Below are 22,856 nucleotides of genomic sequence, written 5' to 3'. Positions count from 1 at the left end.
CTGCTGCCCAGGGCTGCCTGCCTGTCCCTGCTGCTGGGGCAGCCTGGCCCCAGGCCCTGCCCACCCCCCTGCTTTGTTTCTGTCTTCACACTCAATAAAGTTGACTCTGCATTGGAACTGGAGTCTCCTGGAGTTCCTCCCATTTTGGGATACCCAGCTAAAGCTGCTAAATGGGAAGTCACAAAATCACAGTTATTGGGGTTGGAATACACTTAGAGAGGTCATGTGGCCCAACCCTCAATTCAGGTCGGACAACCTTGAGCCAGATGCCAATGACTTCTCACTCTGTCCAAGGATGGACACTCCATAACCTCCCTGGTCCATGTGTTTCACTGCTCAGTAGAAAAATGTTTCCTGGAACACCTTCCATGGCTCATGTCCTGCAGGTGACAGAATACCAAGGACTTGTCACCCTTCGCTCCTGCCACCACACCATCCCCCATGCCCTCCTGTCCCCTCTGCAGTGGTCAGCAGGGATGGCAGAGATGCAGGCACAGCTCGGGAGTTCACAGTGCCTCATGACATCGGGCAGGGGACAACATTGCTCAGGTGTTGGGTTGTCGAGTGGTTGGTGGTGCAGAAGAGGACAAGGTGCCTCCTGCTTCCTCCCACACCTTCCAGTCCCTGCCATTCAGGGAATAACAGAATTGTGGAATACCCAGATTGGAAGGGACCCACAAATCATCAAATCCAGCTCCTGGCCCTGCACAGACACTCCAAAATCCCACCCTGTGCCTGAGAGCGTTGTCCAAACACAAGAAGTGACCCTCACTCTACCTGGAGCAGAATGGAGGGGCTCAAAGACCATTCCAGGGAAAGCAGGGAATGGAGGGGCTCAAAGACCATTCCATGGAGGGAAGGCAGGGAATGGAGGGGCTCAAAGGCCATTCCAGGGAGGGAAGGCAGGGAATGGAGGGGCTCAAAGACCATTCCAGGGAAAGCAGGGAATGGAGGGGCTCAAAGGCCATTCCATGGAGGGAAGGCAGGGAATGGAGGGGCTCAAAGACCATTCCAGGGAGGGAAGCAGGGAATGGAGGGGCTCAAAGACCATTCCAGGGAAAGCAGGGAATGGAGGGGCTCAAAGGCCATTCCAGGGAGGGAAGGCAGGGAATGGAGGGACTCAAAGACCATTCCAGGGAGGGAGGGCAGGGAATGGAGGGGCTCAAAGACCATTCCAGGGAAAGCAGGGAATGGAGGGGCTCAAAGGCCATTCCAGGGAGGGAAGGCAGGGAATGGAGGGACTCAAAGACCATTCCAGGGAGGGAGGGCAGGGAATGGAGGGGCTCAAAGACCATTCCATGGAGGGAAAGCAGGGAATGGAGGGGCTCAAAGACCATTCCAGGGAGGGAGGGCAGGGAATGGAGAGCTCAAAGGCCATTCCATGGAGGGAAAGCAGGGAATGGAGGGGCTCAAAGACCATTCCAGGGAGGGAGGGCAGGGAATGGAGAGCTCAAAGGCCATTAAAGAGCAGCCCCTCGATGCTGACTGTGGGACAAGGCCAGGCCAGCTGGACCCTGCATGTCTGAGTGCTGAGCTGATGGGAAGAGGAACCGGTGATCTTGCTGTCTGCTTGCCTGCAGTGTTTTCCTGCTGACATTCCCGGGCCATGAGTCCTTCTGATGTGTTTTGATGTCTCCTGGAGAGCTCTGCAGGCTTTTTCCACTGCCTGCTACTGAGTTTGGGTGCAGGCTCCAAGAAGGGGGTTTTGGAGATTTGGGGATGGAGAAGGAACAGTGGGAAAGGCCCAACACGGACACTTGGTGCTGGGTGGAGGTGGTGGGAGCAGAATTATGGTGTGTTGGAGAGGACTCTGTCTGCTTTTCAAGCATCCTTCCGTTGACTGGAGGATGCTGAGGGCTCTCCGCCAAGGCATGGAAGGGCTAAGAGCACACAGATTTGTCTGGATGTGAAATTCCTGATTCTTCAAACTTAGAGTACCCAGGGTAACAGGGAAGTTTACAGCCAGCTCTGATGGAGTCAAATATTTGATTATACAGTGGATGAGGTGACTCCTGTCACAGAAAACGCAATTTAAAACCTGGCTTGTTATTTTAGGGCTGCCAGAAGAAATGCACCAATCATTCTGAGAACCCTAAAGTGAGGCCCTGGAGGACAAAGGGCCTGGTGTCACCTGGTGATATAGGACAGTCCCCAACAGTGGCTGCATCACCCATCCCTGCTGACGTGGCATTGCCCCCGGACACATTTTGGTCTCTAATCCTGGCACTTGAAAGGAGGCTGGCAGGCTGACTGGGCATGTCCTGCACAGGGAAATGAAAAAAGCAGCGTTGCAGTGTCCCCATTTCTCTAATTGGGATGTTTTGCATGCAAGATGAGCTTGGTAAACACATTCCATGTGCAGAGGGTGCCGGTGGGCCCGGGGCTGTGTGGGACGGTATAAAAGGCAGAGCAAGTGCAGGAGCCCTCATCCACTTCTCCTGCCTTCTCCTGCTCGGTGAAACAGGTGAGCTGCAACCACCTTTGCCTTCCTCTTCTCCTTCTTCTCTTTGCCTTCCGCTCTGGCCTTGGTGCTGTGTAGCTTTTGCTGAGACCTTTGCTCCTTGATCCTGCTCCCAACCTCTGCTCGCTGGCAAGAGGGGGGAGAAACCGTTGGGCTCCTTGCACGGAAACTGTGGGCATGGGTTCCAGATCCTTCCTTCCTCCCGATTCCCTGTCCCTCCTCCCCAGACTCTGCTCTTTCTCCTGCCGAGGCTGTGCCTCACATCCTGCCTGTGCCTTCTGCCAGGTGCTCCTCCAGCCACAGCCATGTCCTGCTACGACCTGTGCCGGCCCTGCGGCCCCACCCCGCTGGCCAACAGCTGCAACGAGCCCTGCGTCCGGCAGTGCCAGGACTCCCGGGTCATCATCGAGCCGTCCCCCGTGGTGGTCACCCTGCCTGGGCCCATCCTCAGCTCCTTCCCCCAGAACACCGCCGTGGGATCCTCCACCTCCGCTGCTGTGGGCAGCATCCTGAGCGAGTCCGGTGTCCCCATCAACTCGGGGGGCTTTGGGCTCTCTGGGCTCTCTGGCCTTGGTGGCCGCTACTGTGGCCGGAGGTGCCTGCCCTGCTAGAGCTGAGCCGGACGTCCAGCGAGTGCCTCCCCCAGGAAGCCCCAAGCCAGGTGCTGGACTGAGGCTGGAGCTGCTGGCCAGCGTTTCCTGAGGCCTTGGGGCTCCTCGAGCCCTCCTGCCAAGGAGGGAGGGAAACGTGGCCAGCTGAGGCTTCTGCTTGTCCTGCTTTCTTCTGCGCCTCCCGAGGCCCTGTTGTCCCCTGCTCTCGTGGCCCAGGGGCTCAGCCCCAAGCCAGCGCAGCGGGGTCCTGCTGCTCCCGCTGTCCCCGTGCCTGGGGGAGGCAGACGTGTGTCCCACTGCTGCCCAGGGCTGCCTGCCTGTCCCTGCTGCTGGGGCAGCCTGGCCCCGGGCCCTGCCCACCCCCCTGCTTTGTTTCTGTCTTCACACTCAATAAAGTTGACTCTGCATTGGAACTGGAGTCTCCTGGAGTTCCTTCCATTTTGGGATACCCAGCTAAAGCTGCTCCATGGGGGATGGGATGCCCTGGGTGGGTTTTGGGTGGTTAAAGGCCAGTGATGGACCTTTCTCACACCTGGGTGAGTTGAGAAGCTCCAAGGGCCACAGTCACTGGCAGTGCCATGGGGCAGTGGAGGGATTGTGGCTTTGTGTGAGTGTGCACAGGGTGACCAGGAGGTGCCCCAGGGGACAGGTGAGCCAGGACAGAGGTTGGACAACTTCCAGCTGATGAGTCAAGCCACTGACCTGATGGTTTCTGTGCAAGTTCCACCCACCTGCCCAAGGCCATGGCTGTGTTCTACCACCTGCAGTTGGACCTTTGCCTTCCTTCCTCCAAGCACTTCTTCCAAAGCCTGGATGCAGAGGGAGTCCAAATGAGTTGAAGGGACATGTGCCAGCCAGTGCATCTGTCAAAGTCATTAAATGTTCAATTTTCTTTTCCTGCTTTCTGTGGAGCGTTTCTCCCTGGGCAATGGGTTGTTCCTGGCTCTGCAGTCATCTTGTGACACTCAAAGGCTGCTCTGCTGCCCTATTTTGGGACTCAACATCTGAAATAAAGTGATCCTTTCAAGTTTCCCTGTCTCTTCATGTGCTGGGAGACCCTGTGGAAATGCCCTCCCATCCCTGTCTGAGCCAGGAGGGGACACTGACAGCAATAAGGTCAAAATGAAACCAGGGAAAGGAGGCTACCCCCACCAGGACCTGCTCTGAGAGAATGAGACTTTATGGAGACCCTCAGTGGGGAGGGCTGGGTCAGGGAGAAGGAGAGAGGGCTGGAAATGCCTTTGGTGCCTTTAATGTTTTGCCTGTGGAAGGCATTTAAGTGGAAATGCCGTGGCTGGAAACCTGGTGTGTGTTTTGAAGGAAAACTTGCTTTTAGATCTGCCCTGTTTCAGTCACACCTGGCGTTTTCTTCTGAATGTATTTGTTTGGAGAAAGATCTCCTGTCAACCTGGGAGCCCCCTTCATCCTCCTGAAGGAGGAATCTGCCTTGGAGCTCTGGGATTAAAGAGTTTCCAGTCTCTGATGGAGTCCCAGCCTCGCTGGAATAGGAGTTTTGCCCCCTTTGCCATGAGGGGTGTCACAGTCGTGCAGGTGGTGCCCGAGCAGGGCTGTCACTGCTCCTGGGGACATCAACTCTTGTCTTGCCCCAGGAAATGCAGCTCAGAGCCCAGAATCCTTCCCTTGCCAGGCATCTCTGGGGACATCCTGACCCCTGCTGCTCCCCACGCTGGGTTTGCTGGCACTACCAGCCCTCAGGTGCTCCCGGTGAAGGTTGTGTCCTGCTTGGAAATATTCCCGAGTGTTTGGGACCGTGTGTAGGGTTTGGTCAGAGGCAGGGGGGGAAAAGAAGTGGAGGGATGGCTGTGAGGAATGGAAGAGGAAACAGTTTTGAAGTCAGAGGTTCTCATTAGGAAGTGTTTTCTGCAAGATAACGACCTTGACTAATGTTTGTTGTTGGGAAAGCAGCGTCCTTCCTTCTGGAACATTCTTGTTCTGCTGATTGGAGAACCCCAGGCAATGCTGAAAGGGGTGAAAGGCAGAAGAAAAGAGATAATTTCTTCTAAAGGCAATATGAGATCCCAAAAAAAGTTCAAAACCAACCCATGCAGTCTCTCTGATGAATAAATGATGTCTAAGAAGGCTTGAAAGGCCTTGGAGTCACAGAGAGCAACGTCTATGGCCAGTCCCCACCAAAGCCAGCCCTTTAATCCTGGGTTTATAATGAAAAAAACTGCATTTATTACTCCAAAGGCTCGGAGGCTGCCTCGGGAGGGGAAGGTGCTGACATCACCTGGAAATACGGCACCACTCCACCCAGCTGGCTGAAACATCAGCCTGGTTCTGGCTGAAAAACACCCCGAAAACATTTTGGCCTCTAATGCTGTCACTTGAAAGGAGCCAGTTTGGCTGAATGGGCATGTCCTGCACAGGGAAATGAAAAGGCAGCGTTGCAGGGAACATAAACAACCTCCAGTTTACTTAATTGGGTTGCTTTGCATAAAATATGAGCTTGTTGGTAAACACGTTCCGTGGGCAAAGGCGCGTCTGGGCCCGGGGCTGTCCAGGACAGTATAAAAGCCACTCCAACTGCAGGATCCCTCATCCACTTCTCCTGCCTTCTCCTCCTCGGTGAAACAGGTGAGTAGAGAGGGCCTTTGCTTCATTCTTCTCTTTCTCTTGTTCTCTTTTTCTTTGGGTATCAACCAAATCTTTGCCTCCATGTAGAACTGAGAGCCCGGATCTTTCTGGCACCATCTCTGCTGTCCTTGTTCTTCACTGGGGAGAACTGGGAGGCGTTGGGATTTCTTTATAGGGAACGCTTTGGGATCCAGGGTGTCCTGTCCCTTCTCCCCAGTCTCTGCTCCTTCTCCTGAGAGAAGCATCTCCAGCTGTGCCTCACATTCCGCTCCTGGTTCTTTCCCTGCCCTCTCTCCAGGCTCTCCTCCAGCCACAGCCATGTCCTGCTACGACCTGTGCCGGCCCTGCGGCCCCACCCCGCTGGCCAACAGCTGCAACGAGCCCTGCGTCCGGCAGTGCCAGGACTCCCGTGTGGTCATCCAGCCCTCGCCCGTGGTGGTCACCCTGCCCGGGCCCATCCTCAGCTCCTTCCCCCAGAACACCGCCGTGGGATCCTCCACCTCCGCTGCTGTGGGCAGCATCCTGAGCGAGGAGGGAGTGCCCATCAACTCGGGGGGCTTTGGGCTCTCTGGGCTCTCTGGCCTTGGTGGCCGCTACTGTGGCCGGAGGTGCCTGCCCTGCTAGAGCCGAGCCGGACGTCCAGCGAGTGCCTCCCCCAGGAATCCCCAAGCCAGGTGCTGGACTGAGGCTGGAGCTGCTGGCCAGCGTTTCCTGAGGCCTTGGGGCTCCTCGAGCCCTCCTGCCAAGGAGGGAGGGAAACGTGGCCAGCTGAGGCTTCTGCTTGTCCTGCTTTCTTCTGCGCCTCCCGAGGCCCTGTTGTCCCCTGCTCTCGTGGCCCAGGGGCTCAGCCCCAAGCCAGCGCAGCGGGGTCCTGCTGCTCCCGCTGTCCCCGTGCCTGGGGGAGGCAGACGTGTGTCCCACTGCTGCCCAGGGCTGCCTGCCTGTCCCTGCTGCTGGGGCAGCCTGGCCCCGGGCCCTGCCCACCCCCCTGCTTTGTTTCTGTCTTCACACTCAATAAAGTTGACTCTGCATTGGAACTGGAGTCTCCTGGAGTTCCTTCCATTTTGGGATGTGCAGCCAAGCTGCTCCATGGGGGATGGGATGCCCTGGGTGGGATTGGAGGGAGTGTGGCATTGTGTGAGTGTGCACAGGGTGCCCAGGAGGTGCCCCAGGGGATTTTTGAGTCAGGAGGGAGGTTGGACACTGAGTTCCAGTTGATGGTGCAAAACATTGACCTTCCAGATGGTATTTCTGTGCAGATTAACAGGCACCTTCCCAAAGCCTTTATTGTGCATTTCCACCTACAAATGATTGTTTTCCTTGCCTGCATCCCAGCACAGCATCCAAACCCTGGAGTATAGGGACAACCCAAGGTCCTGAGGTGACATGTGGCACCCAGGGCAGCTGTGCAAAGAGAGATGCGAGTCCTCTGCCTGATATTGGCACTGTGGGAATGGACTGAGGAATGGGAGGAATCCCGGAATCCTCGATGTTGGAAAAAAGCTCAAGAGGACAGTCTGCCCAGCAGATTTCTGCAGGACTGCTACAGACTCCCGTTCCTTCAGGACATGGTGACACGCACACGGAATGACTCCACAGCAATTAACGCCTCTGACCACAGGGCAGTTCTGGTGGGGGATCAGATGCTTTTCCTGCTCTCTTCTAGGCCTGGGTACAGTCCCAGGTCATGTCACTGTCACTGCACCTCTCTTTCAGATGAGGGATCATGGTCCCTGTGCGTCCATCCCTCTCTCATTTCCACATTGTGCACCCATCCTCAGCACATCCCCAACCTCCCTCCTGGCTCACCTGTCCCCTGGGGCACCTCCTGGTCACCCTGTGCACACTCACACAATGCCACAATCCCTCCACTGCCCCATGGCACTGCCAGTGATTGTGGCCCTTGGAGCTTCTCAACTCACCCAGGCATGTAAAATGTCCACTGCCCACCCAATCCCACCCAGGGCATCCCATCCCCCATGGAGCAGCTTTAGCTGGGTATCCCAAAATGGAAGGAACTCCAGGAGACTCCAGTTCCAATGCAGAGTCAACTTTATTGAGTGTGAAGACAGAAACAAAGCAGGGGGGTGGGCAGGGCCCGGGGCCAGGCTGCCCCAGCAGCAGGGACAGGCAGGCAGCCCTGGGCAGCAGTGGGACACACGTCTGCCTCCCCCAGGCACGGGGACAGCGGGAGCAGCAGGACCCCGCTGCGCTGGCTTGGGGCTGAGCCCCTGGGCCACGAGAGCAGGGGACAACAGGGCCTCGGGAGGCGCAGAAGAAAGCAGGACAAGCAGAAGCCTCAGCTGGCCACGTTTCCCTCCCTCCTTGGCAGGAGGGCTCGAGGAGCCCCAAGGCCTCAGGAAACGCTGGCCAGCAGCTCCAGCCTCAGTCCAGCACCTGGCTTGGGGCTTCCTGGGGGAGGCACTCGCTGGACGTCCGGCTCGGCTCTAGCAGGGCAGGCACCTCCGGCCACAGTAGCGGCCACCAAGGCCAGAGAGCCCAGAGAGCCCAAAGCCCCCCGAGTTGATGGGGACACCGGACTCTCTCAGGATGCTGCCCACAGCAGCGGAGGTGGAGGATCCCACGGCGGTGTTCTGGGGGAAGGAGCTGAGGATGGGCCCAGGCAGGGTGACCACCACGGGGGACGGCTCGATGATGACCCGGGAGTCCTGGCACTGCCGGACGCAGGGCTCGTTGCAGCTGTTGGCCAGCGGGGTGGGGCCGCAGGGCCGGCACAGGTCGTAGCAGGACATGGCTGTGGCTGGAGGAGCACCTGGCAGAAGGCACAGGCAGGATGTGAGGCACAGCCTCGGCAGGAGAAAGAGCAGAGTCTGGGGAGGAGGGACAGGGAATCGGGAGGAAGGAAGGATCTGGAACCCATGCCCACAGTTTCCGTGCAAGGAGCCCAACGGCTTCTCCCCCCTCTTGCCAGCGAGCAGAGGTTGGGAGCAGGATCAAGGAGCAAAGGTCTCAGCAAAAGCTACACAGCACCAAGGCCAGAGTGGAAGGCAAAGAGAAGAAGGAGAAGGAGGAGAAGGAGAAGGAGAAGGAGAAGGAGAAGGAGAAGGAGAAGGAGAAGGAGAAGGAGAAGGAGAAGGAGAAGGAGAAGGAGAAGGAGAAGGAGAAGGAGAAGGAGAAGGAGAAGGAGAAGGAGAAGGAGAAGGAGAAGAGGAAGAGGAAGAGGAAGAGGAAGAGGAAGGCAAAGGTGGTTGCAGCTCACCTGTTTCACCGAGCAGGAGAAGGCAGGAGAAGTGGATGAGGGCTCCTGCAGTCGGAGTGGGTTTTATACTGTCCTGGACAGCCCCAGGGCCAGCCTTTGCTCATGGGACGTGTTTCCCAAGCTCATCCTACATGGAAAAGACTCCCTTCTCCTGCACTGTCCTTTGATTTGGTGCTTCAATGCTCCTTCCCTGTTTCCTTGCTGGTGGCATCCCCATTCCACACTGGAACCTCATTTTATGTGACTTAATTATAGATCAAACGCTCCTCATGCCCAGCACTGTTGATTCAGGTAATTTAGACCTTTATGGTGATCTCCTTGGAAAGCAACGTGTTTTTCCTCCTCTGTCTGGCAGTTTAGTCACTGCCTTGTCTGTCTCACAGCCATTCCCCAATTAAAACGATGCCAGACTCATCCCAGATAGCTCCGGATTCACAAAGCATTTGCATATTTTGCATAAATGTAATTGCAGCTGTTTTTCTGTGTGTTTTCAGATTGTGCCACAGGTCTGGTTTGAATCTCTCATTGAGAATGAAACCCTGCTTTAGGTGAGAGCCCAATGAGGTCACAAACCCTGTGTGGCACCAAGTTTTTCAGTTTTTCAGTCAACATTCGGCATTTTATTCCAGAAACACCTTCTGGTTTATAGTTTATTGTGTCACTACCTTCACCTTCTGTAGAATCTCCAAGTACATTTAACAACCAAAATCAGAATTTTTAAAAAATGTGGGGCTTTTTTCCAAGTCAGCTTCACATTTGAAGCCCTTTCTGGGAATAATTCCCCCCTTAACCCTCAGAGCAACTTCTGTCAAGTCTCAAGGAGCAGTTTCCCCTTCCCTTTTTCCAACAGGGAGCTGAACTCTGTTTCTCCGTGGAAATAAAACATTCAGCAGCTGGGGGTGGATACAGGCTACTGGGCAAGTTGCTTCCCTGGCCTAATTAGGGCTGGAATGTGCTCCAGTTTTATGTCCTGTCACCACAATTTGGAGGTCAGAATGACCACTGGTAATATCCAGACAACCCTTTCCTTCCTGGAAAGGAATGGGAGCAATTGGGAACTCGGGAGTTGGTGGCGTCCCTGCAATTGCTTGGACACCTAATTTCAGTTTATTTATGGCCATAGCCAAACCCAGAACTCCAAATGCTTCTTTCAGGTGGTGCAGCCAACAATCATTTCTGCTCAGCTGGGATAATTTGAGCGGGTAATTTTGGCTAACCAAGGGGAGGAAGTCTCCAGCTTCAATTTTTCCACCCCAAAACATTTCTGAGGAGAGAAATGTTTCATTTTATTCATTAAAGCAGAGCTTAGCACTTCGTGACTGCAGCAAAACAAGAATTAAACTGACCATGAAGGGACAAAATGATTCGAGCAGTAATTCAATCCCCAGACTGGGGATTTTATTTTGAGAATTATTTTAAGATTTCAATTTGGAGAAGAACAAAACTAATTGGGAATGCATCCTATGATAATTGAGGCAGAAGAAATGATCAGTTCCAGGATGTGATCCATTCCAGGCCAGGCTGGATGAGATATTGAGCAACCTGATCCAGTGGGAGGTGGCCCTGCCCATGAAAGGGGTTGGAACGAGATGATCTTTAAGGTCCCTTCCACCCCAAACCATTCCGTGATTCCACAACCGATGGGAATTCTTTTATAAAGTATTTTTTTAATCAGAAAAGGACATTTCACTTGAAGCTTCCTCCCAGCAGTATCAGAACCTCCATCTCTCATTTACCTTCATCCCATATTCCCAAGCCTCAGAGGTGTCTGTCTGCAGCTCCCCGGGGCTGGAGAACAACTGAAGCTTTGGCTTCTTGAAAGGGAAGAACTTCAAAGTCAATCCCAAATATTCATTAATGGTTGAGACACACAAAGTGCATCAGCCATGGAAATATTGCAGCCACAATGCAAAATTGGGATGGTTTTGTCACTCGGGCAGTAACGTCAGCTGAAATTTGGTTACTCCCTGGGCAGACAACATTTGACAGCGTCAGAACCCAGGGTTATTAATTTTTTCATTAAAAAGTTGTTTTGTGTGTTGTAACAACCTCCCACAAAGCCCCTGGAACAGATCCAAGGCTACTTGGGATTCTTACGACGATTTCACGCAGCAGCACTGGGAACAAAGTGAGGTGGGAATGGGGGGGTTCCAACAGGGCCCCGCTCAGGTGAGACCCCACCTGCAGAGCTGCCCCAGCCCTGGGGCCTGGCACAGGGAGGACGTGGAGCTGCTGGAGAGAGTCCAGAGGAGGCTCCAGGATGGGATCTGAGGGATGGAGCAGCTCTGCTGGGAGGAAAGGCTGGGAGAGCTGGGATTGTTCAGCCTGGAGAGGAGAAGCTTTGGGGTGACCCAACTGTGGCCTTCCAGGACCTGAAGAGTCCTACAAGGAACATGAGGAGAGACAATTCTCAAGGACCTGGAGTGCCAGGACAAGGGGGAATGGGTTCAGACTGACAGAAAGGAAATGTAGATGGGATATTGGGAAGGAATTCCTCCCGGTGAGGGTGGGGAGGCCCTGGCACAGGTTATTCCATGGATAAGCACCCCTGGAAGTGTCCAAGCAGCCTGGGATAGTGGAAGGTGTCCTTGCCCATGGCAGGGCTGGAATGAGATGATCTTTAAGGCCCCTTCCATCCCAAACCATTCCATGGATTCCTGTAATCGCTGCAATAACACCAGCCCACAGAATGGATTTGTGAATCCCAGGGAACGGAGTTTATTTGCACCTCCCTGCATCCAGGTTATTGCATCCATTTAACAGAATTTATTCCATTAAATTTATTCCATTCTTGGGATTTAACATGGATGCAGTGTTGCAAACAAAATTTTTTTAAAAAAAAGCCTTACGAGGCCAAAAATCCTGACCTCATTAGGAGCTGATTACTGGAATGACAGCTGAGCTTTGATCTGTTTATCTTTAAGGGCTTTTGTTGCTCAACCCGCCACGGGTGTCCGAAGCCAATTCCACGCTCGGGATAATGACACATTAATGAGCACCTGGGACTGGGACGTTTGGTGCACGCAGGATGAGCAGCTCTGCTGTAAGAGTCGCCGCCTCGGGGCTCTCCCCGTCACACCTCGTCATTTAGAGGGATTTAAAGAGGAAAAAAAAAAAAAATTACTGCTCTATTGAAGGAGCAAACCAGGAGCAGGTAAACAGCTCCAGGCAGGAAATCTGGCTGTAGGGAAGGGCAGAGCTCAGGGGGCACTGGGCACTTTCCCTGCCTCGTCCCCTGGGCTGAAAGCTGCAGTTTTTTGCCAAAACAGCCCCAAAATGAGCTTGGGGATGAGGTTTTTTGTCAGCCTTGGTGCAGCTCTTCGCCCTGGCAGAGCTTTAATTGGGAGTGATGCCCAAAGAGGCATTTCGGGCAGCAACCGAAGCCCGAGGGCACAGTGGGGGTGGCCAGAAATGGCCTTTTTGAAAGAATGAGAAATAAAACCCCAATTTCTGTGGGGGCAGAACCATTCCCTCAGCCTTTCCTACGTCCCGCTGATCCTCTCGGAGCCTCCTCTGGACTGGCTCCACCAGGTCGTCCCTCAAGTCCTCCCCCAGGGCTCGAGGGTCACATCACCTCATAAATACGGAGAAGGAATTGGGGGTTTTCTGCTCCTTAATTTTAGCGCTCCTTCCCTCCAAAAAATCTGGGCAGGAGGTGCCATTTTGCAGCCGAGCTCATCATTCCTGCTTGGAGAACGTTTGGAGCAGGGAAAATTCCCTCCTTCTCCCCCACCTCCCCACTGCTGGGGCACCCCGAAATAAGCGGGAATATTGGGAGATTTCAGGAGGAAAAGGGCTCATGCTTCATCCCCTTTCCGTGAAAATCATTTAATTTCCCCTTTTTATTCCTATTTCCCCTCCTTTAGCAACTCATCCCGTTTGAAAGAATGAGAAATAAAAAAAAGGCCCCTCCTTGGAATTATTCCTGCAAAAAATGGGTGACTCTGCAAAGTTCCCAAGGCAACGCCAGTCCCCGGGAACGGCCCCAGGAAGTTTCAGATTAAAGGATTTCCAAGCTCTTTGCAAACTCCCATTAATGATTTATTCATGTAAAACACTCATTAGCAGCTTTTAGGGATCCAGCAGAATTGCAGAGCTCTGAAAGGGAGTCACAAAGTCACCCTGAAGGACGTGGCAAGGTTGTTAATGGGCATTCTCTAGTCACAAATAGATATTTTAAATATCTATATAATAAATATATAATATTGATAATTAGAAATAATAATAAAATATTGTAAATAATATAAATGATAAATATTAATTATATGCATTAGAAATAATATTGTATTAGAAATACATTAAGTTTATAATAATACTTATTCTAAATATAATATTAATAATTATAAATATTTTCTCTGGTTTGATTTTGATTTGAAAACTGGTATTTTACTTCTGCCAGATTTCCCAGAACAGGCAAATGATGGAATTTTTTCCAGAGAAAACCTGGATGTCCTTGGACAGCACTGATTTCTCAGGAATTACACAAAGAGGGAATAATTGTTAAATCAAAATGCAGAGATCACTCACGGTTAATTTTGGATTTCAGGAAAGGTCTCACAGCTGAATTTTTCAGATTGATATAAAAATAACAAATAAAACCCCTTTATTAAGACTTAATAAAGATTTGGGGGCTTGGCAGGGGAATGATTTGAGCAGAGAATTTGGCTTTCCAGTTTGATTCTGAGCCTCACAGTCCAAAAAAGACAATTATTCTGGAATTCTAGGATAGAAAACATCCCTGATGAGGGAATCTGAGCAGAGTGGGAAGGTCAGAAAATGCAAACGAGGCTGCTGGTGTGACCCACACCGAGAGAATGCAGAACTCAGTCCTGAAAAATTAACCTGGAATTAATTAGGACCTCACGAACACACAAAAGGCTTCGTTAATATTTCAATTAATTGAAGAAAATTCCCACAGCTTCACCCTCCTGGTTTTATTTATTATTATTATTATTATTATTATTAATTTGCTTTGTTCCCCCCCTCTTTAGCTGTTAAAAAGCAGATAAATCCACACTGATACGATTATTCCTTGGGAACCAAGTCTTTCCTAAGGGATGATTTTTGAGGAAGGAGTTTCATTAAAAAGGAATTATTTTCTGACTGGGGATCATTACCCCATCGTGAGCAATTTGCAGGGCCCCAGTAATTGCAGATTTCTTAAGCGGCAGCTTTAGGTTTCGAAAGACATAAACAAAGGCCTGGATTAATTAGGGATTGGGCCTTAAAGGCTTTAAGCACCTTTGGAAAACTCAGCTCTTTTTTTTTTCTTTTTTCGTGATGGAGAAGGGAAAATGGAAAGAAATCCAAGTTCGCTGTTCATTCTGAGGGGGATATTAGGGAAAAATTTGTTCTGTGTGAGGGTGGAGAGGCCCTGGTGCAGGTTTTCCAGGGAATTGTGGATTCTCCATCCCTGGAAGTGTTCAAGGCTGGCTTGGGCAGGGCCTGAAGCCACCTGGGATAGTGGAAGGTGGGAATAAAATGATTTTCAAGGTACTTCCCACCCAAACCATTCCATAATTCCATAAAACAACACATTGGGAGAACGTGACTATAAAGGGCACTTCTAAAACAGAATAATTTGTTAAAACCCAGGGCCGTGTTCACTCCCCGCGCCAGAGATTTCCGGTGTCAAACTGGAAAAGCCATTTCAGGACTCGTCCAAAAACGCTCCCAGCCCCTCCCTTAATCCCCGCCTGGTGTTTCCAGGAGGTTGGAACTCCCACTCCTTTCTTTCCCAGCTCCAATCCGCCGATTCCTGGCTGTGGGGACTTCTCCCGTGCCCCACGGATCCAATGGAACGGCAGCCAAGGCTTCCGAGAGCTGCTGGAATTGCGGTGGCTGGGAAGGTGATAAATGTCAGCCAGGAGGGCCCGCTTCACTCCAGGCTCTTCCAGCTGCTCCCGGGGTGACCTCTGACAATTCATTTGCCTCCCGTGCTTCCCTGCTAAACCCAGATAATAACTGGAATTAAAATCTGCCAAAGGCAACGGAAAATTCGGCTGCGAGGGAAGGGCGAAGGAGCTTTTTGTAGAGGGCCCAAAAACGCAGAGAGAGCAGAAATGCCCAGGAGTCCCGAAATGTTCTGCGGCGCAAGAGGCTGGAAAAGGGGACTGGAATGAACACGGAGCACTGAGCAGTGTCTGGGGGAGGGCTCCCAGAATGCCAGCATCACCTGGCAGCACCTTGTGTGAATTTTATGTAGATACAGTTAATTGTTATCTTTACAAAGAGTGTTAAGGGGTTAAAGGGCAAGAACCAAATCTTCATATGTGGATTCTGAAAGAAAATAAGAGAGAAAAATAGAAAAAGACAGAAATATAAAAAATAAAAATGTATAAAAATATGAAATATGTAAATTATAAAAAATATAAAAGTATAAAATATGTAAATTATAAAAAATATAAAAAATAACATATAGAAATATAAAAATATAAAAATAATATGAGAATATTAAAATATAGAAATATAAAAATATAAAAATAATATAAGAATATACAAATATAGAAATATCAATACATAGAATTATGAAAATATAAAAATAATATAAATTATAAAAATATAAAATAAAATTATAAAATCATAAAATTATAAAATTATAAAATTAATATCATATATAAAATTATAGAATTATCAAATTATAAAAATATAAAATATAGAAATATAAGAATATATGAATATATAAATATAAAATATAAACATTATATTAAAATTAATTTATTAAATTATTCAGTTATAAAGTTATAAAATAATAAATATATTAAAATATTAAAATATTAAAAGACAAAAATATTTAGAAATAAAAATATAAAAATACAAAAATATAGAAATGTGCATTAGTGTCCCTTTGTACCTTCATCTACGACATTTCAGCTTTCATATAACCTTAGGCAGGTTAATTAGAGTTAAATCTTGGGACATCCCCACCTGCCTCGGACACTTCCAGGGATGGGACATCCACAATTCTTATTTCTCTTTCCCCGGATTCGTATTCCAAGTGAAGCCACTGCGAGATGCCAGGAAGTTGAGCTGCCTTCCTTCCCTGCCTCCCTTTGTTCCTAATTATTATTTACTTTAAATTTTCCCTCCCCCCCCCCCCCCCCAGCATAAATTATCTGCAGCCTGAGAGGGGTCCTAAGGCAAAAGCGTTTATGGGAAGCTGGGAACAGAAGGGTTCGGGCTGATCCCAAGTGGTTTATGCAGATTTGGGCATCGAGGATGCAACACAGAGGCTGGAATTGTGCTTTTAAGGGTGTCCCCAAATATTTAAGTGAGCCCTATCCCGGTATTCCAATAGGATTTAAATTAAGGACACCTTTTATGTAGAAAATAAATAAATGGAACTGTCTGGGGGACTGTTATCCCTAAATATTCCTAGCTGCACAACCAGTGGCTCATTCAGAAATCTCTTTCTGTGGGACTCCTGATTTGTCTCTTTATTATGATTTTTCTGACATTGATTTCCCCTTCAAAGTATTTTTTAAAATATTTTAAACCCATGTCTGCTCACTCAAAAATGTTGATAAACTGCCCACCCCGGTTTTCTCCAATATTTTCATGGTTTTATATTAAACTTAAATCTCCAATTTGTGTTAAATTAAGTTTTCATCAGGACAGAACAATTTCTTGCCTACTTTTTTCCCCTTTAATTCTGTCCGAGAAAACCTGGATGGAAACCAGTTCCAACCTTCCCTTTCCCACAGTTTTACCCTTTACAACCCAAAAACTGGGGGAAGAGGAGGAGGGGGGGGGAAAAACCCCAACAAACAAAACCGTGTGACACTCGGTGACTTCACCTTGAGTCAGGAGCCAGAAGTCGTGGGTGGGATCTGGGTGCCTTTAATTGCACCGGGGTCAAACCCTGCGGAGCCCAGGAGCAAACCCAGCTGCTCCACTTAAACCCCATCCCAGGATTTGTAAGGAGCAGATGGAAGATAAGGCAGAGCTTTCTCGCTGGGGTCAGCCCTGTTCAGAGGAGTTCAGTCCAAGAGAGGCTGACGCCGCGAAATCAAAGATTTATTGAGAATTTATGGAATTTATCGAGAATTATGGAATTAGGGATTTATTGTTCTCCTTATCCATGGATATCCAGCTGTGTAGGGGTACAGTTAATGCCTTGGGAGGGTTTTTGGAATAAAAAAATCCCATCCACCCTGGGAAATCATAAAAACAACGCTGCTCCCTGATAGGAAATGATGCCGCTGCAGCTCCCTGGAATCCCTTCCACAGAAGCTGAGAGGGAAAACCCAATGCAAATAAAAGAACCCTTGATCAGGCCCTGAAATAACTGAAATGTGGTTAATTAGGAGCAGATCAAGCCCTTTTCTGGCCCTTGAAAGGGCAAAGTGAATCCTGCCCCGAGGGCGTAGCACGCTCTGGGAAGCTCCGAGAGGGAACAAACACAAACAGGGAGCAAAACAGTTTCATTACTTGCAGAAGTTATGCAGGCAGCAAAGTTTGTTTTGCAACTAATTAAGACTTCATGCAAAGAGGGTGTCACATCCTCCAGGCGGTTTGGGGACGGGTATAAAAGCATTTGCTACGTAGAAGCCTCCTAATCACTTTTCTTTTACTCTTCTCCTTGGGTGATCCGGGTAAGTCAATTTTGACTCAATTACTGAATTTTAAATCAATTATTACTATTATTATTATTATTGCTATCTGAATATCAAATGACAGGGTGAGCTCGTGAAAAGACGAGGGGGTGTTTTTTCCAGAAAGAGCCTTTCTATTATCCTTTAGTTCGGAGTTAATTGAAGTTTTACATTTCAGAGGGGAGAGTTCAGCTCATGGAAACCAGGGAGGGCACAGAAAACTCCCTCTGAATCCTAAAGGATCTCAATAATTCCATGGTGCTCTTTTCATATTCTAAAGACTCGGCGTCATTAAAGAAATGGTCATTAAAAATTTAATTTCTACCATGTTCCCACCCTCAGCTGTCTTCCAGGAGCCTCCGGTGTCTTTTAAGTTGGAGAAACTGTCCTAAACATTTTCCCAATCCTACAGAGAGCAGGACACGGATTTTCCGTACTCAAAAGCCACTTTACTGCTGGTTTGGGTGAAAATACATTTCTAGTGTTGAATTCCCAGTGTAGAAGGAACGTCCAAGTGCTCCTTTTTCACCTCCTTTCAGGAGTTCTGGGATGAGCTTTGCCAAATTCTTTGTCTGCATTGAACCACTCGAAAATCCCAACCCTCAGACCAATCTTCTTTTCCCAAAGCCAAAATCACCCCGCTGGAAAAATCCTCCGTGGTTGCCTTTTCCTCACCTTCAAGTCTAAGGAGATTGGACTTGAATGCATTGGAAAAAACCTCAGAATTCCCTGAGGACTGGGAAGGTTAAAACGGGATGTTCAGGTGGAGACGTCAGAAATCCCCCCTGGATTTTGTCTCCCCTGCAGATTCCTGGGGTGAAGTGGGAACTTAATTAGGAAATCACTTCAAGCCCCCACTTTGCCAGTCCTTAATTTCTTCCCCAGCAGCTTCACGGAGATAAAGTGAGGAAAATTATCCCTTCTCCCTCTATGTTTTCCTTGCCCAATTCGTGTGGGCACAATCCAGGGCAAGCACGGCCTTGAATCTGTAATTAAACAATGCCCAGAAAAAATCTGGCCTCAATATCGGGCTCGGTTTAAAGAGCTCTGGGATTTCAAATATCCAGCTGGTCCCTAATGAGACCCATAAAAAATGGGTGGATCTCCAGCCTGGATCTCACTGTTCCACTTGGGACCGGGTGGGAGGAGGCAACAAGCTCCAGCCTCCACATTTGGGATTTAAATGAGGATTGAAATCCAAGTTTAAAATCTGGGATTGAGTTGGGAGTTGTGGTTTTCAGTAGGGTTTCCATTGGCTGTAGGAGTGGGGAGGGACACACCGAAAATCCTGGGAAGAGAAGCAATGGGATAAAAGCTTTTTGGGATTAAAATAATGGCGGTCTAAAAAATACCATTTTATTGACCACAAGGAAGTTCAGAAGGGTTTCTCAGGAAGGACAACAATTCCTGGCTGGAATTCCTGGACGAACACTCAACTCCCACCTGAGCTCTGGAATTCCCAATTGGCCAAAAATCCCCATAACCACGTTACCAAAACCTTACTATTTAACACAGAAATTTCCTGCTGGACCGAGGATGGCTTTTTCTCACTTTTCCCTCTTTTCCCGCTGTTTTCCAGCTCTGCCTCTGCCCCATGTCTCCCTTCCACGAGTGCTGCCTCCCCGCGGGCCTGGCGTGCCCCGAGCCCTTCGCCGTGACCTGCAACGACACCTGCGTGATCAAATACCCCGACACCATCGTGGACATCGTGGAGCCCGACCTGCCCCCCTACTCCGTGATTTACCCCGGCCCCACCCTCACCACCTTCCCCCAGCAGACCATCGTGGGATCCACGGCTCTGCTGGACCTCAGGAAGTTCCTGGGCCCCAGGGGATCCCATGGGTTTAGGGGTAGGTGTGGTTTGGGGTCAGGTTTTAACCCCGGGTTCTCCTTTTGGGATCCAGGGAATTTTAATCCTTTTCCTCCTCACTTATCGCAACTGTTTTGTTGTGGACCTTGCAGGCCAACCTAAACCCTGCCTGGATATCTGTGGATAGACTGAAAAGCACAACTGAGCAGTCAGACAGAGCCCGACTAAGTTTATGGATACTGGATTGTAGAAGTGCCGAGCTCCCGAGGTTCCCATGGAGTCCATAAATCCATGGATTCCTGGTACTAGACCTGCCCGAGGACTAGAATTTCCAAACTACGAGAATACCGAAATTTCTCTATTGACCTCATTCCAAATTGGGACGAACCAAAGCCCAGAATTTTCCAAGAAACAAGATTTTAAAAAATAGATCTCTATTTTTCTTTTTTTTTTCTTTTTTTTTTTTTTTTTTTTGGTTTGCTAAAAGCTGTGTGTCAATAAATTCGTTTTTATGCCAACCCGGACGTTTTATTATCAATTTCTCTCAAAATAAAAAATTATAAAATCCATCCAAAAAAATACGACTGAAAATCTTGGGTTCCAAAATTAAATTTTATCCAAATTCCTCCTCATTTGTAAATTTTGCTGAACCAGCATAAAAAGGAAATAAATAAATCCACTCTACTTGGCATTTCTGAAAATTAGGAATTTGTAGCTCCTTGCTGTGCTTTATTCCTGCTTAGCCCCGCCATGTAACGCTCTCCCAGCTTCTTTTCCTGCCTTTATCTCATTTAATGCGAGCCAGGGGAAAAAAACCCAACCAAAATCAAAATATTTACAGCAATTGTAAGAGCAAATCTCTTTGCAAAATCCTTCTTCTCAAATCTATGAAAATCATGGGAGTGGGGATTTGTTGTGGACCCTCCTGAAGTCCTGGAATTCTTTGATTTTATCCTTTCCAGCGAGTTTTGCACTTGTAAATTGAGCTTCTCATTCCCATTAAATGCTGTCATGCAGATGCACTTTTGGGTTTTGCTTTTTTAGGATGGTTTGGGGTGGAAGGGACCCCAAGGATCATCCAATCCCACCCCGGTTCCATGGGCAGGGACATTCCCACTATCCCAGGTGGCTCCAGCCTGGCCTTGGACACTCCCAGGGACAGGGAATTCATGGAATAACCTGTGCCAGAGCCTCCCCACCCTCACAGGGAACAATTCCTTCCCAAAATCCAACTCAAATTTCCCCTTCTTCAGTCTGAACCCACTCCCCTTGTCCTGTCACTCCAGTTCTGATGGAAAACTTCTTCCTCTACATTTTATTTTGAACCCTTGTGAGTCCCAGCAGTGACTTTGGGGCCTTTTACTGAGGCTCAACAGCCCCAAATCAGCATTAACCAAACCACCACTCAAAACTGATGAGATTTTGCCTTTTCCAAGAGTTCATCCAGCCTGGATTTCGGTGCGAAATGCTGCTGGGCCCAGTACAAAAATGCAGATTTTTTTTTTTTCTAAATTAATTGAAGCCCTGGAATGAATTTTCCAGCCGACTCACGAGGCTGTTCCCCAAAAATAGGACAAAAATCCTGGGTCAGGCGTGTGCGGGCAGGATCTGTCACCTTCCCTGGGACAAGCTGGGCAAGGACAATCGGCAATGTGGGGACATGCAGCTTAAAATGTGAAATAAATAAAGATTATAAATATATATATATATATATTTGGTAATAGCGAGAAGTGATTAAGCCGAGAATTAATGAGCTCACGTTCCCCCACTGGAATTTCCAGGGAATCCCGTTTCCACCAGCCTCCCTCACCCTTCCCCCCCTTCCCCCCGGGCCTTTCTGTCCACAGGAATCCATTTAAATTCTTGGAATCCACAACTGAAATCTGCAAATCTGCTTTGTCCGTAAATCAGCCCCAGCTCCTGAACGATCCTTCCCCTAATGACAGAGAATGCTCCACAAACATTAATTATCTTTGTACACAAGAGCATTGCAGCACAAACACGTTGGATTTGGACATCCAGATGTTGAGCAACAGCTGCACTTCAGAAACACACGGATGGGGATTTTGGGAGCGGCGGTTTTTCAAGATGGTTATTTTGCATTTTCTTCGTCAGGAGCTGGTTTGGATTTTCAGTGAATCAGCTCCTGCACGCCCCGGTGCTTGGGGAAGGAGTTGGCAGAAATTCCAAGGTGGTGGGAGCCAAACTTCACTTCCCCTCAGGGATGCAGTTGCATCATCCCAGGGTTTCATTGGGCAGGAATCTGGGATGTTTGGGTATTTTGAGTATCTTGGATGGCCCCATGGACTGACTGCAGCAATGGTTTGTTATTAAATTAAGTTAATAAATTACAATCCACCCCCACAGGAGCATGGAATGGGTTGGGTGGGAAGGGACCTTAAAAATCCTCTCATTCCACCCCCCTGCCATGAGTAGGAAACCTCCCACTGTCCCAGGGCTCTCCAGCCTGGCCCAGGATGCTTCCAGGGATGGGGAATCCATGGAATCACCTCTGCCAGGACCTCCCCACCCTCACAGGGAACGATTTCTCCCCAATATCCCACCCAAATTCCCCCTCTGTCACTCCGACCCCATTCCCTGTGTCCTGTCCTGAGGAAAAGTCCCTCTCCAGCTTCCCTGGAACCCCAGCAGAACCTGGAGGTGCTCTGAGGTCTCCACACAACCTCCTCTTCTCCTCCGCAACCACAGATTCACCCCAGGGACTGTCCCAGAGTCTGTGACGGGAGATTTTTGCTCCCTGGACCAAGGAGGGGACGCTGCCTCTCCTCCGTCACCTCCGCTGGGGTCTGCCCCACGCCTGCGCTTCTCAGCGGCCCCCAGTGCCCTGGAATCCGTGTCCCACGTGGAATTTGGCTATGGATTTGATGCCTTTTCCTGGTCTTAAAATCAAGAGTCATACACGGTTAGAAGGGGAAAAGGGATTTTACCTTGGTATTTATTCTTAAGGATCCTTAGGTGCACACGTCCAGGCCATACGCATCGAGATGCACCCCGCCGAGTCTATCTCTGTGTCTCCCTGTCCCCCCCAACATTGGGTATAACATTATAGGTTTTACTAATTAGCAGATCTATCAAAGATTCCCCAACGAGAGGCTCAAGTGACCCCCTGCCCCCAAGGAACCTTCCCCTGGATGGTTCTATCTTGGTTTACAGAAGGTGTTCTGGAGAGGACCTTGGGCTCTGGGGCACACTGATCCCTGGCTACGAAGCTTCTAAAATGTTTAATCTCTCAGCTTAACAAACAAGTCCAAGAATGTAGGCAAAAAGCACTGGGAATACAGAAGTTGTAAAAAGGTACAACAGGGGTATAAAAGAAAGGGCAAAAATCTTCATGGCATCAGATTCCCTCAGCAGCCCCAGGGCCCAGGGCTCTGAAGGAAGGTGGCGCGTGCAGGACGTGGTGGCAGCGCCGGGAAGCTCCACAGGGCTGCAGGAATGGGAATCCCTCAGGCCCAGACTGTGGATTAAAGTCAGGTTTTACTCTGGTTTTCCTCCCTCTCACAACTCCTGCAGTGCCTGAGGTTTGATTTAATCAGATTTG

The 22,856-nt window shown here is 49.4% G+C and overlaps 3 protein-coding genes across 3 annotated transcripts; 2 read left to right on the top strand and 1 right to left on the bottom strand.

Annotated features, from left to right (window-relative positions):
* Positions 1-2,766: 2,766 nt before the first annotated feature.
* LOC309583157 (feather beta keratin-like) lies at positions 2,767-3,072 on the top strand (the record flags this gene model as incomplete). Its single annotated transcript, XM_082298704.1, has 1 exon — positions 2,767-3,072. One exon carries the CDS (start codon positions 2,767-2,769, stop codon positions 3,070-3,072), a length of 306 nt encoding a protein of 101 aa, XP_082154830.1.
* A 2,916-nt stretch (positions 3,073-5,988) lies between these two features.
* On the top strand, positions 5,989-6,294 carry LOC309583155 (feather keratin 1; the record flags this gene model as incomplete). Its single annotated transcript, XM_082298702.1, has 1 exon — positions 5,989-6,294. One exon carries the CDS (start codon positions 5,989-5,991, stop codon positions 6,292-6,294), a length of 306 nt encoding a protein of 101 aa, XP_082154828.1.
* Positions 6,295-8,117: 1,823 nt separating this feature from the next.
* On the bottom strand, positions 8,118-8,423 carry LOC309583156 (feather beta keratin-like; the record flags this gene model as incomplete). The annotated part of the gene is made up of 1 exon (XM_082298703.1): positions 8,118-8,423. The coding sequence occupies one exon, from the start codon at positions 8,421-8,423 to the stop codon at positions 8,118-8,120; it is 306 nt and encodes a 101-aa protein (XP_082154829.1).
* Positions 8,424-22,856: the final 14,433 nt, after the last annotated feature.

Source organism: Coloeus monedula, assembly GCF_965178545.1.
Source record: "Coloeus monedula genome assembly, chromosome: 29".
Taxonomy (NCBI): domain Eukaryota; kingdom Metazoa; phylum Chordata; class Aves; order Passeriformes; family Corvidae; genus Coloeus; species Coloeus monedula.
This window is presented reverse-complemented; position numbering and strand designations above follow the sequence as displayed.